This window comes from Lynx rufus, unplaced genomic scaffold, assembly GCF_022079265.1.
Source record: "Lynx rufus isolate CCGP_SWC_20201006 ecotype Redwood Valley unplaced genomic scaffold, mLynRuf1.p SCAF_8, whole genome shotgun sequence".
In the NCBI taxonomy this organism is placed as follows: domain Eukaryota; kingdom Metazoa; phylum Chordata; class Mammalia; order Carnivora; family Felidae; genus Lynx; species Lynx rufus.
This window is the reverse complement of record NW_025814896.1, coordinates 61,618,535-61,635,271: the sequence shown is the minus strand read 5'-3', so window position 1 is coordinate 61,635,271 and position 16,737 is coordinate 61,618,535. Positions and strand designations below refer to the sequence as shown.

General features: G+C 42.8%; 1 protein-coding gene across 5 annotated transcripts in view; it reads left to right on the top strand.

The window, feature by feature from the left end:
* The window catches only part of INPP4A (inositol polyphosphate-4-phosphatase type I A), a 136,851-nt gene extending 127,233 nt beyond the window's left edge, over positions 1-9,618 (top strand). For all 5 annotated transcript variants that reach the window (XM_047068515.1, XM_047068516.1, XM_047068512.1 and 2 more), the window contains one exon: positions 6,920-9,618. In XM_047068515.1, coding sequence (XP_046924471.1) covers positions 6,920-7,052 — 133 coding nt within the window. In that variant the 3' untranslated portion in view covers positions 7,053-9,618. The remainder of the gene's footprint in view (positions 1-6,919) is intronic.
* The last annotated feature ends 7,119 nt before the right edge of the window (positions 9,619-16,737 follow it).

Genomic DNA, 16,737 nt, shown 5'->3' with positions numbered 1-16,737 from the left:
CCTCCCTGGGCCTCCCTCTGCCTCTCTAAAGCCCCTACTCAGCTCCAATTATGGAAGTCTTTTAAAGATTCCTATTTATGTTTTTCTGAATATTCTAAAATCTCTGTAGTAATGACGTATTACCTTATAATCATGTAAGATACTATTACATAAGAACCAAGGTTGGTCCCGGCCGCCTGCACCCTGGGACCCTCAGGACCCAGTAGCCCCAACAGCCTGGACGCCATGCTCACTGCCACCTGTCTGCCTGACCACACTGCAGCTCAGGCTGTCACCACATGTGGTTGTTTTTAGGTGATTTTTTGGATTATCCCCTGTGGGGAAGGCATGAGTCTATTTGTAGACAGCAAGCCTGAGGTGGCCAGGTCGCTAGCCAGTAGTTCTGGCTGCAGTGTGGCCAGAACCTGTGGCTCAGCCAGGGGCTGGAAGGAGGCAGCAGTAAATACTGACCATGTCTTGAGTGGAGGAATGCATTTTGGTTCTCTTGCTTTCTCGCTTGCATCTTACCAGATGGAAGAGTAGAGCATGCAGGCAAGGGTGCAGGGTGGGGAGAGGGGGTGGAGTCAAGGGGCAGAGCTGACACTCGGGCTGTATTTCTCCCAGAGGTCCAGGGTGAGCAGTGGCCAGTGCTGTGCTAGCAAATGTTTAACAACCAGCTTCCTCCCCCCCCCCACCAAAAAAAATAGTGTTTGCCAATTTCTGTGGCATAAATCCTCCCGCTGGGGCTGATTTCGAGCTACCAGTGTGATACCATGGAACATGGAGCTGGGAAGAGATTCGTACACTCGGCTCTTGTGAGCCACTGCCAGCTCACCGTCCATGGTGCCCCTCTGTCCCCAATCTGGAGGCTGAAACTCACAGAGCAGGCCTTCTTAAGTAGCCACAGTGACACTCCCCCACCCCCGAGACTGCCCTGGCTGCGAATGTGACAGTCAGTCAGTGCTCACATTGGAAAGAAGCTCCAGTCAGAATGGCACATCCCAGCAGGGCCGTTCTAGGGCTTCCAGGTTCTTCTGGGAAAGCCCGGGAGGTCTCTGTTTGAGGAAAGACCCCATGCTCCTCATCTCTGGGTGGATCCTCTCAGGCCACCTGCTGTGTCCCAGCGTCTCTGCTTCTGTGTCGCTGTTGCCACTTTGGTGGACAGTCATAGAGGATGTGGTTCCAGAACCATTGCACCTCAGTGTATTTTTTCTGTGACAACCTAAAGGGAGAGAAAACCCAAAACTTCCAATGTGAGCTCGGGTGGATTCCATTCTCGGGGATCACCCCATAGAGCAGTAACTCGGACAGTCGGGGACACCAGCAGCTCATGCCCTGCCACTGCTTAGCCTGAGAGCCAGGATGAGTCTGAGGAGGGCTCTGCCTTTGACTGATATTTGAGGTAAATGGTCATTGTTCGGATGGTCCATCAAGAGGCAGCTCTGGCAGTCAGTGGCACCGCCCCCTGCTCAGGCATCTGTGAGAAGGTCAACCCCCCTCCCCCCAATGGTTCTTCATGTTCAGCTTGCGTTTTGGAACCCATGTCTTGGCAGCATGTGAGAGCATGGCAGGGCAGCATGGAGTCGTGCTTGGCCAGCCGAGAGAGGGCGAACATGGAAAACCATTTAGTCAACCTACATGTGTTTGTTTTTGGTAGACGACAGTATTTTTTTCTTATTTTCACTTCTCTTTCTCTCCTTTCTCCTTGTGACTGTGCTGGTTTTGTTTTGGTATTCCTTTCACACCCTTTTCTGCATATCATCTTTCCTTTCTGTTGTGGCTTCATCCCATTTTTTTTTTTTTTTAATCTTACCGCTTGGTTCTCCTCTTTTTTCCATACTTTTGATAAAATCCATTGCATGTATCTCTCTTTTTTTTTTTTATTTCCTTTGCCTTTTTCTTTTCCTTTCTCCCAAACTTTTTCCTTTTCACAGCATTGGAACACGGGAGGTAGTCACCCAGAAGAACTTGAGCGGCCTGGTGCCCATCCGAGACTTAAGACTAGACCCCAGCCTCCTCTGTTCCATCCCTTTGTTAGCCTTGAGCCCCAATTTACTGATTGTGTGGCTCTTCCTGAGCATAGCATACCTGGTGACCAAATTACGTTGCAAATGAGTATCATTACGAAAAATCAGTAATAAGTCACAAGAAAAACAAAAGTGCCAGAATATGTCCAGCCACCTGTGTACCTAACTGGACAGAAGGAATGTGTCAAAGCGTGGTCTGCCAAGAAATATCTCATGCCTTACAGTTTGATGTTTTGTTGTTCTGAACTGTAAATACCTGCCAAATTATTTCACCAAGAGGACTTGTTCATTTAACTTCCGTAGAGTTTTCAGTGCTTGTAACACATTCTTACAGGGCCCTGTCACTGCATTGTTTAGCTGGCCTGGAATTACTTGTACCAAATCTCTCACCTTCTGATGTAAAGCTATTTATTACCTGTATATCTCATGTGCCGTGTTTCTGAGAGAAGCGAATTCTGTCTGGAAAGAATTTGTATATTTGATACTATTCTTGAATGTACTGCTAAACTTTCCTTTCCTTTTAAAGAGAAACGAAAAGGATAGATGCTTTATAACTGGCTCTTCAAGATAAACCTATTTAATAGGACATGTACTTTCTGCTTTCATTTCAAAGCGTAGTCCCTGAACTCAGAGTAGCAAACACTTTGCAGAATCGTTCCATTCCTTGCTTGTGTTCATGAGTTCCAGTCCAAGACGACACAAAGCTGTGACTGTAGTAGCACATTGTACCAAATCGGGCACATCCAAGTAATGCTGCATGTGACTTTACATTTACTCTTTTAAATCTCTAAGGATCACTAAACTGACTCCAGGAATGAACGCATACAGAAACAAAAGGCTGTTCAAGTGATAGACATTTATTTTTCTTGAAGCAGGATTTTTACATTTAAAACATTGCATCTTTAGTTACAGATTAAAGTCCAGACATCTTTTTCTTAGAAAGCAAATGTGATTCATAATAATAAGCAAAAATCAAAGGAAAAATGACCCATAAAATGAGGCCTAACCTTTGGGCATTTGTGACAGATGGAACTGTGAGAAAGAAGGAGTTGCTTTGGTTTCTGCTATTAGCGCTCTCTTGGTGTAACACGGCAATGTCCAGAAAATGGGATGGTTGGTAAGCCTAACTTTTACATTCGCCGGAAGGGTAGTTGAACATCTGTAAAGGTAATAGATTAAATTAAGGGGAATTCCACAGATTTTCTATAAGAAATACTCAGTGGCTTCTCTGTTTTCTAGTTCAAATTATGTCATACTTCTGTTTTTGACCGCCAGCCGGTTCCCCATACACTGTATTTTATGAAAGTGGATTTCTTTTTACCAGTCTAGAAACACTGGAGTGAATTGAGAGAAGCTGTCTTTCCCAAAACTTTTTACTCATTTGTGCCCACAAACCCAGTTTACCACAAAATCTGGCCTCTCTAGACCCTCCCCAAGATGTCCAGAACTTACCCTAGGACTCCTCTGGTTTGCCATCAGTTCTGAGTCTACTAATTGTAGAAGCAGTTAGCATGACAAATGATAGATTCAGACTTTAAATTCTAAGATAGAAGACTGTCCTTCTCGCACCTCTGGGAGGCCCTTCTTCCCCAGACCCCCTGAGCACTGCTGGAGCCTCAGGGCAGGGCTCCTGCCTGTAGGTGGAGCCAGTCTTTTCACAGGTACAGTGTGGCCACTCTGTCTTTTCCAGAACAACTGAGGTGACCATTCCATGGCATAGCTCCTGACATCCTTCACCAGGGAGTCTCTCCGTATGCCAACACAACACTGGTCACTGTCTAACCTGTGATTCTTTGAGAGGTGTGTTCACCTCCTGCCTCCTTCAAATTGAGGCATGTGCATCAGTGCTCCGAGGCCATTTTATTTACACTATATGAATGGGAGAAAGCAGAGTCTGCAGGCCCTTTCAGCTCCCATTCCAGGCTTCCCAGTCCTGCTCTGGCTCAAGTGCTCCTGATACCCCACGGTGGCGACACGTGCTTGTGCCCACCTCCAGGCCTGGCAGAGATTGTGCCCAGGTGAGGGAGGCCCTTCTGATTACAGAGAGTGCCCTCTCCGCTTCCCAGGCCCATGGGTGTTCCTGTGCCAATCCCCAGAGCCCCCTTCCAGGAACCCCCACCCAGCAAGGGGAGGCCGTGGCCTCTGAGGGGGCCTTGTGGACAGCCCGGCCTGCTCCTCGCTGCCATGGCGCCAGCCAGGCCTTCCTGCCTCATGTAGAATTGGCTGCTAAGTTGACAGAGAAATAAGTTGGACAGGGTTCTTTGTCTCTTCAGGGGCTGAGTCAAAAGGCAGTACATTCTACCTGTATGCTTGTGAGGGTAGCACAAGAAAGGACGCCAGGAGGTCAGCCTAGGCTGTGAATTGTTGTTGTCGTTTTTCTTCAGAACATCTGAGGAAAGAGACTCTGTATGCTCACCCTTTGTGTGCTGAGTTTTAGTATCACTAAGGCTTCTTACTTACGAAGTCAGACTAAATACATACGTCTTTTCTGCTTTAGTGAGAAATAGGCTGGATGAAACAAACATGGGAAGATGCTTCAAGAAAGGGGAGTCTGGTACTTGATGATGATGGTTTTCAGGCTGCCGCTGAGGTGATACTGGCTCTGGACGGGACACGGTCAGTGGCTGCCAGCACTAGATATTCAGGATCACTAAGACCCTAGTGCGTTCAGATGGGTTCTGAAGTGGAAGATCCACACCAGAAAGGGAAAACCAGAGGACTCCCTAGAACCAGTTGTCATTTGGGTTTCCATTCTAATTTCTCATTCAAAAAATGGATGTCCTTGAAATAATTTACCTATAAAAACAATCGGGGAGCTTTGAAATAATTAAATCCCTCTTTCTAAACTCTACCCAAGACCTTCTCAAAGTGTGCTGTTGACAACTAAAAACTATGCAGCCGATGTGATCTGTAGAAGTGTTCTACCTTAGGACAGGAGGCTGGCGGTGGGGAGCCTTCTCAGTGGGGAGTGCCAGTTAGCACGGCACGCCCTCTCCTCTCTGCACATAGCAGCCTCCAGCATTAATGCCAGAGCTCATGCAAACATGTGATGACAGTGTCTACGTGCCATCAGCCTCACCCAGGCAGATTTGGTAAATTCAAAACATTTGAGAAAAGTAAAGACGATGTGCTTTAGAAATTAAATTGCGTTGAAAGTGTAATCTTGATTACAATTTCGTGTGTAACGAATTCAGCTTAATTCAGTTAACCCGGTAATTAGCTTCCTTAACATATGTAAATAAAAGATAATGTCCGAGTGGACAAATTATTCTTCTTCGCTCCTCAAAGCAGTTCGGCATTTAATAGTGATAGGTGGTGTTTGAAAAGTGTGTGCATTTGTATATAAATAGAGAAGCCATATCTGAAATAGTTTGATAATGTGAGAGCTTCCAAAGATTAAGACTAACTGTGCATAGGAACTTACAGCTTCTGCTTTAAATGGAATTATATTTTTATCCGATTACTGGATGTTAGACAAACATGATCATTATTGATTCTAGGGCCTCCCTGCTCGTCTGGCCTAGGCTTTCAGCTCTTATGACACACGTCTTGCTGAGGGCTTGAGGCTCTGGTGACAAGGAAGCATAGCTGAGTTACTAAATTACTTAATAACAAATCAGGTGGATACTTTTCTAAAATACCTGAGCTTATCTTTTGAATAAAATTACTGTCTTACCAAAAATATTTTACATGTTCTTGATAATAAGACTGTCATTTTCACTTTAAAAGGCTTGAGCAGTTGCCACTGATATTTTTTTAAAATGCATGACATAATGGTCTTCATAAAATTTGAAATATTTTTTTTAAATCACTATTTCTTGGTAACTCCAAATTTTACATCTCATAAATGGGGATTTTTGTACTGAATTTGATAACTAGTTGACTTAATTGCTAGTCTTCGAATAATACAAAAATGTAAAGTTACACTGTGCTTATAGGAAGCCGTTTATATTTAGAATTGCTTTTGCCTGTTAATTTGGTGTCTACAGCAGACCATTTCCCAAAGAACTCCCCTGATGCTCTCATTTGGGAACGAATGTGAGGCCTGCCTGATGTCTCATCCTCCTGTTCAGCATTTGCTCTGCCCACTGGGTTGCTATGACAACCCTCCATCCAGTACAGCTGGGGATGATGCTGGTAGCCGGTTCTCTAGGGAAGGGCACCTGTGGGCTCTCACTGGCTCTGCGGCACCCCTGTGAGAGGTGACCACAATGAGGACAGCCCTCCTAGAGAAGGTGACTGGCTGCCACGGGGAGATCTCAGTGGGATGACTCCTTCATGACATGTCTAGCCCTGATGGCTGTGCAGACCCCTCGTGCCACCACTGCATGAGCCCACTGATTGCTCTGTACCCAGGACAGCTGCCTCCTCAGTGGGGACGGCATGTTATAGCAGCCTTCTCAGCCAGATGGCTTTGCTACATTCTGCAAGGAAAATGAGCATTTTCAATTTGAGGTGATTCATAGCTGTTGCTAATAAGAAAAACGCAGCTCTTTAAAAGCTTTGGTAAGAGTAGCAATATTTCTTTTTCCATTTAATTTGTGACATAACAGAACCTTTGAACTGCAAATTATGATAGAACCCTCAAATTACTGGACATGAAAACCATTACGTGAAAACCATTAACTTAAAACCACAAGTTTGCTTCTACTTAGATACAGTGCTGCCTCTGGAAATGCCAGGCTCACAGCCCCATACAGCATGTGTCCATCTCTGTGCTTCTTAGTTGCCTTCCTTGTTTAGAAGCCCGCCATCTTGCGTGCGTATTGTTGTAAATGAGTCCGGCACCCATTTGAATTAATCAACATTTTTTTTAATGCTATGAAAATAATCAATTCATTTCATTTTAGTTTAAGTCTTTTCCTTTTTCCTTTTTTACTGCTGTCATTTCTTGTGCTTGTTTTTTTCCCCAGTGAGGGTTGTCGAAGAGAAAATACAATGAAGAATGTTGGAAGTCGCAAATATGCGTTTAATTCCCTGCAGCTGAAGGCTTTCCCCAAGCATTACAGGCCTCCCGAAGGGACTTACGGAAAAGTTGAAACATGAACACACGGTTCCTCTAATTAGCTGTCACATACTAAATGTGGGTACCCTCTAGTGTCATATACGAATTCTTCAAGAAGACCTGAAGGATTGGTTTTTATTTTTGTGTTTTCAAACAAAATTCACTAAAAAGTCTATGGAGCATGTTTTTTTCCACTGGAATCAATAGGAGGTAATGTTTGGCTCAATAGCGTGGATAGTAATGACTGCCCATTTAAATAGCCTCAGCCATAACCACACAGATATCATCGATAGTTACCTGTATGAATCAAGCTAGATATGTCTGAAATGCTAAAAGACTTTTTAAAATGCCCACTTAGGCAGCTGCACACCTAATGTATTTTTCTACCAAGTAACTCAAAATTGAGAGCATTGAATTACAGTCTACTTTAAAAATTTTTGAATGTAAAACAGTAAATAATATATTAAAGAATTGGATCCTGGGCAGATCAGTAAATGTTGAATGTTAACTCAAGTTTTGGGGAAAGAAGGTAGCTCCAGCTTGAGCAGTGAGAGCAGTTGGTTCCGATAAATCGTCTTATCTGTAGCATCACAGGTGAAATCAGAAGGTGAAGTAAAGGTTGCTAAATCAGCCCGAGGTAAGACTTCACTGGAAGGTAGTACCTGCACAGCGGCCCAACGCAGGGGGCCCACCTCCGCCCCCGCTGCGCTGTAGCACAGGGTGTGTGCTGGAGAAGGACGCCACTGGCCTGTTCTCCCCAGCTCCGTGGCTGATCCTGCCCCCAGGGCTCGCCTCCCTTCCTCTCCTGGGTGTTGAATTCTGCCACTCCAGGACCCCGCACATGAGGTGTCTGCTGCCTTTTAGACAACAGTGGGGGATTTATGCGTGTAGGTGCTGGAAGCCTAAGTATTTTCAGAACATATGTCCTTTTGTGGGTTTCCCAATTTATCGTCTTCTAGAAGACAATCCTGTTGGATTGTCTGATGAAAGTGTCTCTTAGGTTTGCAGTAGTTGTTACTGTCCTCTTTACCTTCTGTTATGTAAGATGACTATTGAGAAAGTTGAAATTATCTCCTACAGTGAGATTTTGAAAGGGATTAATGGGCCATAAACTTAGGAATTTCATAGAAAATTATGTCTGATCATCTATTATAAGATGATGATGATGAGTCTTATCTGCACATAGCAGAGATTTTTCTTAGTTTATGTGTTTATCAATTCTGTTTATCATAATTATGTTTACATGTTATTTAAAAGGCTGTAAAATATATGTGGCACATATCCATGATGCTGATCTTAATGATTTGTGAACCCTTAGGAAATCCCTAGGTCTAAAATTATAGATATTATTCTTGGGCTCCTTTAGAAATGCCAGTTGGAAACATGTGACAGACTTGGGTTGCTGAGGCACAGGCAGTGCCACCCACAGGCAGGGACACAGGGGTGGGCGCAGGTGAGGGACTGCATAACCTTCCAGCCCTTCCTATACAGTGTGCAGACAGAGCCTCTGCTCCTCCTGCCCATTGGACAGGTGTGAGTGGATGTGGAGGACACACCAGGAGCAATGGTCACAGCTCGCTGCCTCTCCCACAGCTGGCTCACTGTGGAGGGTGCAGGTAGAGACACTCCTATCCACTAAACCCGCTGCACAGGTGGCATCAGCTGGCATCACATCATCCTGCTGTGTCAGTCCCTGTTCAAAGATGGTTTCCAGTATGGGTGATTTGGCCTCTCGCCTCTCCCCCATATCATTTAATTTGTAACTTTTCTAGTACCTACATATTTCCATCTTTTCTTATGTTAACATCACTACCTTTCAAAAATTCCCTTGTCTTTTTAAATTAAATGTCACCCATATTGTTTCCAGAATTTTTTTTTTTTTTTTTTTTTTTTTTTTGTCTGATGAGCATTAAGCACCTGCATTGGTCAAAAGGGAATAGAGCAAATGTCCAGTCATCCGTTAGCAATTTTGCATGTGGCACCTTTATGTGAATTATTTTTCGAACTTCAGCTTCATATTAAGGATCATCACAAAACTCGAAGACTTGGCTAACCGTGTAGAGAATGTTCAGGTTTCAGTGTTCTATGTGAGCGTCCCTGGGCCCCCGTGGGAGAGCAGCCTCTGGGCGGCATCACGCCCTTCTTTCGCTTGCCGCGCGAGGGCGCCCTTCGTGGTGGCCGGGGCTCCTCGAGTCCGATAGGAGCGCTGAGTTTCCAGCTGCGCAAGGAGAGCCGTTGTACAGGTTACCATAAAACAGAGGTTCCGTCCAGTGTACCTTAGAAGGCCTCTCGTTTAAAGAGAAACGTTGAGACATGCTGAAACCCCGGGATGTGGCGTGGATTCTAAGAACCTGCAGCACAGTTGCCTTTGGTTTCCTTCAAAAATGTACAAATATTGTATAATACTGTTTTGTCCCTACACAATTGTTATTTGCCAAGCTTCGTGCATTAAAGTACTTTTATTTATTTGTTTTGGGTGGGCAGTAGTAATATATATGAACATATAGTTACTGTTTTATATATTCTGGGTTCATTCGAAGCCATGTATGCTGTAAATGTGCTAGTCTTTAGAATGACAAATAATAAATAACTGACAAGAACATTAAACTTGGCGTTGCCTCATTCATTCCGTTGTAACTGGGGACTAGTTTCATGGCCTCATCTGACTGGGCCGTCATTAGTGGGCATTGCATCGAGCACTCAGGTGTTTGTAAGCACGAGATCATGACAGACTTCTGTTTTATAACCTTGTTTTCACTTAATTTGAAGCAGAGGGGCAATGGGCTGTGGGATTAAGAGCACGAACTTCAGCATTGGACAGATCAAGCTCCCGATCCTGCTCTGACACTCGCCGGCGGGTGACTTTGAACAAATTGCTTGCCCTCTCTGAGCCTCCATTTTCTCATGTGCGAAGTGTGGACACAATTCATGAGGTGCCTTGGCAGTAAGTGTTCATAACTGTTAGCTGTTTTTGTTGTTACCTTCCCACATCCATAAATATGGATCATGTCTTCCTGTGGATTGCCTGGTCGTCTGGTGTGATTTGCTAAAATGTAGTTCCATTCGTGGTTTGATTGTTCATTATAACCAGGACTGCATCTTGTACCTTTACCCCTTTTTCTCTGCACATGTGCCAATGATTTCCCTTGGATGAATTCCTGGCAGTAGACATGTACAATTAAAGGATAATTTAAAATTTTAAACCTTTTTGAATTTTAATGTTACCAAAGTGCTCCCAGAAAATTAAGCTACCCTCTATAGCATGTGCCTTTCCCCCTTTATTCTCATTGATGCTGGAAATGGCAACTGGTTTCAGTTTCCATTTCTTTGATGACTGTGAAAATTGAACATCTTTTATACTTTCACTGATATTTCTACTTTTGTGACTTCATTGGAGTATTGGTCTTTTTCATATGCAGTGTTTGTAATATTTAGTATATTAATCCTTCTCTGTTGCAGCTTGAAAAAACCTGCTTGTCAGTTGTCTTTGGTATTGTTAATAGTAGAGAGTCGAGAAAAGTTTTTATGTAATAAATATGCCTGTCTTTTTCTTTTTGGTGCTTGTTGTGAAGTCAAATCCTGGCTTCCCCCACTGGAGGTGACACAGACAGGGCACCCTGTCCCTGGTCCGTGAAATGGCTGTGGTGCTGTGCACTCAATGAGGGACTATACTAGCCTGCACCATGCTGGGTAGAACGCACCCTACCCATTGCTTAAGATGAAGCAAATGGGAAATAGCTTTGTCTTATTTTTATATAGCTGTCACTCCCCAAGCTGTGACACATTCCTGAGAGCATAAGATCAGAATATCTACATTTCAAATACCCCCTCGGACCCCTTTTATGCCTCAGCACTACTTTTGTGATGATTTCTTCCTGCACCAGGCTCCTGGTGGGCCTTGTGGCCAGTCCAGGCAGGTCTGAATTCAAATATAGACACACCTCTGTGGTATCTTCACTCTCTGTTGTATCGTTTAATGACATAAAACGCTGAGACAGGCTAGAGAGGACCGGAAACTTGCTTGTTCCCATATCTAGGAAGACAACATCTGTATCAGAGAGACAGATGCAGAAAGATAGCACTTTCCCACTTCTCCTTTCTTGCTGCTCATCCTTCCCTTGGCTTCCCTGGCCTCATTTGTCCCCTGGTTGTCCTCACTGTCCCCTGGTTGCTTGTCTTCCTCCACCCACTCTAATATTTTGGTGATCCCCAGGTTTCTGTCCATATTTTTCTTCTATCTCATTTCTAATGCTCTTTCTGAAAAGTCTGAATCATTCCTATGGAATAAATTGCCACTTATTTGCTAATAACTCCCAAATTCCTAGGTCTGTCCCAGACTCAATCTATGTCCACATCTCTCTACACATCAGCCACGTCCTAGTCATTCTACTTGAGTGTCTGCTTTGGTGTCCACAGCATGACGACAATAAACTTATGCTTTCTCTCCAAGCTGGCTGACAAATGACCCCACATTCCACTCAGTGGTCATCTTCTCCCTTCCCCTCTACATCCTACCAGCTACCAAGATCTGTATCTCTTCAGTACCCCCTCCAACCTATCCCATAATTCCACCCCCACACTCACAGCCCTGGTCCACATCCTATCCCCTTGTCCAGACCAGTACCCTTCGGCCTTCTCATCACTCCTTCAAGGCCCATCTCAGGCCTGTCCTCCTTTATGGCGATTTCTCTCCACAGAACGAGTTGGTGCCTTTAAAAAAATTTTTTTTTCCTCATTCAATTTTGAATGCAACCATTATATCATGTATCTCCTGCCCATCGTGTTACTTTTTACTTTGTCCAGCATGTAATTTTGTGTTCACAACTGAATATGTAATTCCTGTCATTCAAAAAAGCTTACTGAAGGGGTGCCTGAGTGGCTCAGTCAGTTAAGTGTCTGACTTCAGCTCAGGTCATGATCTCACTGCTCATGAGTTAGAGCCCCGCGTCAGGCTCTGTGCTCACAGCTCATAGCCTGGAGCCGGCTTCTGATTGTGTTTTTTCTCTCTCTCTTTCTGTCCCTCTCCCACTCATGCGCTCTCTCTCTCAAAAATAAGTAAACATTAAAAAAAAGTTTACTGAATGAAAAGGTAAATAACTGAGTTTCTAGGAGTGTTCAACTGAAATTTTTCCCATTTCAGTGCTAGACCATGTTGCTTTTGTCTCTGTATATAATCCGTTATTCAAAATACATGACAAGGAGCCAAATCTAACAGACTCAAAGGAGAAAGCAAACTTAAGACCAGCAGAGTGTGACAAACCCAAGGACAGTGGTTTTCTCTCATGGAAGAGCATTAGGGTCTCTGAGGAAAGTCCAGTATTAAAGTGGGTTCACACAATGTTCTGGTGATCTGGATGGTAGTTACATGATGATTTACTTCATGGTTATTTGTTAACATTATACAAACATCCTGTGTACTTTTCTGTATGTTTATTATATTTAACAATAAAATTTAAATGTTAACCCATCATTACTCAATAAACAGTCTGAAAAGCGAATCAAGAATACAACTCCATTTACAATAACATAAAAAAGAATAAGATACTTGGAATTAACCCAGTCGAGAAGACAAAAGTCTTCTACACTGAGAACTACAAAATGTTGTGGAAAGAAGACACCAATGAATGGGAATACATCTGTGTGAATGGATTGAAGACTTCATATTGTTAAGATCCCAATACTACCTAAAATGATGTACAGATTCAGTGTACTCCCTATCAAAATTCAAATGGTACTTTTTTGTGGAGATAGGAAAATCCATCCTAAAATTCATCTGGAATCTCAAGAAGCTCTGAGTAGACAAAACCATCGAAAAAGAACAAAGCTGGAGGTTTCACACTTCCTCATTTCCAAACGTATTACAAAGCTACAGTGATCAAAACAGCATAGCACCGACATAAAGACAGACATACAGACCAATGAAAAAGAAGAAAGGGCCCAGAAATAAACCCTAATATGTATGATCATGTAGTTTTCGACATAGGTGCCCAAACCATTCAATGAGCAAGGGGAAGTCTTTTCATGTTGGGAACAGTGGATATCCCCACACAAAAGAATGACCTTGTACCCTTACCTTACACCATATGCAAAAGCAACTCAAACTTTAGGGAAGACCTAAGGGGAAGAACTAAAACTAGACAACTCCTGGAAGAATACTTAAGGGGAAACCTTCACTAGGCCAGGCAATGACTTGTTAGATCGGACACCAAAAGTACAGGCAACAAAGTAAAAACAGATAAACCAGATAACATCAAAATTTAAAACTGCATCAACAGAGTGAACACAATCAACAGAGTGAACGGAAGTGGGAGAACCTGTCGATCATCTCTGCTAAGGGGTCAATAGTATATACACAGAACTCCTAGAACCCCAATCATTCGTCTTTAAGGAACTTGTATACACAATATATAAAGACCTTATAACACAATAATGAAGAGATAAATGACTTAAAAATGGAGAATGGATTTGAAAAGACATTTCTCCAAAAATATACAGAAGGCCAGATCTGACAACTGAAGATGGCGGAGGAGTAGGGGGACCCTAAGCTTGCCTCATCCCTAAAACACAGCTAGTTATCAAATCATTATGAACACCAAAGATATCAGTCAGAGGTCTGAGAGAAAAAAAATCTGCAAGTCTACAAGTAGAAAAGTAATCACTTTTTGGAAGGTAGGAGGTGTGTAGAGTTGACTTGGGGGAGACAAAGCTGTGAATACAGCAGTGGGGAGGGAGCCCTGATTATGGAGGCTACTGCAACGTATTGTAAGCAGTGGAGAGCAAAATCTGAATTTTTAGAAGTCCAGTACTGTGGGGGACATGCCTGACTTAAAGGTGCTCATGTGGCAAAGTGGAGTGGAATCCCAGAAGTGACAGCATGGCCTGAGGATTCCTTGGTTGCAAGGACAGGTGGCGCCAACTTGCTGTGCTGTTTCCAAGCTTAGGAAGCAGGGACTCATTTGAGGGCAGCAAGCAGGGGTGCCGGCTTTCTGCTCTGTTTTGCTATAAGCTCTGAACTGCTATGCGATCGTGTGGCGATTGTGTTATTGACATGGACCAGCAAAGAGTAAAAGTATGACAAGACCCTACCCCAGAGGAACAGTGAGCATGGGTCCATGCCATGGGAATCCCTAAAATTAGGAATTTTGAAACTGAGTGATGCACCTGAGATAAAAGCTCAACTCCTGGGTGAACGCAGGGTTCTGACAGAAGCTGGGGGCACGAGGGGTAATTGATTGCTCTTCTGTGAGGGTTCCCTGGAGTGTCCAGAGTTGCAAACTTCCAGCTCTGGGGCTAGAGAGCAGGCACCGCTGTATTCATCGCACCTATCAGCACTGAAATCCTTCAAGGAAAAAAAGTAGTGCTACCCAATGGAGGCCAGAGCTGCTTACACCAGGCCCCACCCCGCTGCACCTTTGAGGCCCATTTCCATCAGCCTGAGAATCAGCGCAACAGGCCCCTCCCTCAGAAGACCAACAAAAACAACTCACTCACACTAAGTCTACTGATCAGAGTGCTGAAAAGCTCCAGCTCTAGGGGAAATAGAATCTAGCTTCCTTTTTACTTTTATTCTTTATTTTTTTTTCATTTTTTTCGGTTCCTTTGAAAATTTTTAAAAATTAAAATTTTTAAATATATTTTTATATATAATTTTTTAATTTATTTTCATTGTATTGTATTTTGTATTTTTGGATCTAGATTCTTTTAACAAGCAGACCAAAACACATCTATGATCTAGTTTTGTTTTTTTCTTTTTTTGGGGGGGGTGGTTCTTCTTTTCAGGACAAAATGATAAGATGGAGAAATACACCCCAAAAGAAAAAAACAGGAAGTAGATCCTCACATCCAAGAATTTAATCAATACATATATAAGATGTCTGAACTAGAATTTGAAATAATTATAAAGATACTAGCTGGGTTTGCTAGAGAATCCCTTTCTACAGAGATAAAAGAACTAAAAGCTAGTCAGGTCAAAATTAAAAATGCTGTAAATGAGATGCAAACCCACATGGAGGCCATAAAAATGAGGATGTATGAAGCAGAGGACTGAATCAGTGATATAGAAGATACAATGATGAGAAATAATGAAGGTGAAAAGAAGAGGGAAACAAAGGTAATGGATCACGAAGGTAGACTTAGGGAACTCAGTGACTTATTAAAATGGAATAACATTTATATCATAGGAGTCCCAGAAGATGAAGAAGGGACAGAAAAAGACGCAGAAGGTTTATTTGAACAAATTATAGCTGAAAACTTCCCTAATCTGGGAAAAGACAGACATCAAAATCCAAGAAGCACAGAGAACTTCCATTAAATTCAACAAAAGCTGACCATTACCAAGGTATATTGTAGTCAAATTCACAAAATACACAGACAAGGAAAGAATCCTGAAAACAGCAAGGGAAAAAAGTCCTTAATCTACAAGGGAAGACAGGTCAGGTTTGCAGCAGATCTGTCCACAGACACTTGGCAGGCCAGAAAGAGTGGCAGGATATATTCAATGTGCCGAATGGGAAAAAAATATGCAGCCAAGAACTCTTTATCCAGCAAGGCTGTCATTCAGAATAGAAGGAGAGATAAAGACTTTCCCAGACAAACAAAAACTAAAGGAGTTTGTGACCACTAAACCAGCCCTGCAAGAAATTTTAAGGTGGAGGGAGGCCACTCTGAGTGGAGGAAAAAGAAGACCAAAGCAGTAAAGACTACAAAGGCCCAGAGGACATCACCAGAGACACCAGCTGTATAGGTAACACAATGACATTAAATTCATCTTTTAATGATCACTCTGAATGTAAATGGACTAAATGCTCCAATCAAAAGACATAGGGTATCAGAATGGATAAAAAAAAGAAAAACCCACAAGACCCATCTACATGTGGCCGACAAGAGACTCATTTTAGACCTAAGACACCTGCAGACTGAAGTGAGGGGATGGAGAACCATGTATCATCCTAATGGAGGTCAAAAGAAAGCCACAGTAGCCATACTTATATCAGACAAACGAGATTTTAAACCAAAGACTGTAACAAGAGATGAGGAAGGGTGTTATATCATAATTAAGGGGTCTGTCCATCAACAAGATCTAACAATTGTAAATATTTATGCCCCCAACTTGAAACACCCAAATATAAATCAATTACTAACAAACATAAAGAAACTCATTGATAATGATACAATAATAATAGAGGACTTTAACGCCCCACTGACAACAATGGACAGATCATCTAAGCAGAAAATCAACAAGGAAACAATGACTTTGAATGACACACTGGACTGGATGGCCTTAACAGATAGATTCAGAACATTTCATCCTAAAGCAACAGAGTACACATTCTTTTCATGTGCACACGGAACATTCTGCAGAATAGATCACATGCTAGGTCACAAATCAGCCCTCCACAAGTACAGAAAGATCTAGATCATACCATGCATATTTTCAGACCACAACTTGACATCAACCACAAGAAAAATTTGGGAAGCCCTCAAATACATGGAGGTTAAAAAACATCTTGCTAAAGAATGAGTGGGTTAACCAGGAAATTAAAGAAAAAATAAAAAAAATACATGGAAGCAAGTGAAAATACGACATTCCAAAACCTCTGGGATGCAGCAAAGGCAGTCCTAAGAGGGAAGTATATTGCAATACAGGCCTATCTCAAGAAGCAAGAAAGGTCCCAAATACATATCCTAACCTTACACCTAAAGGAGCTAGAAAAGGAACAGCAGATC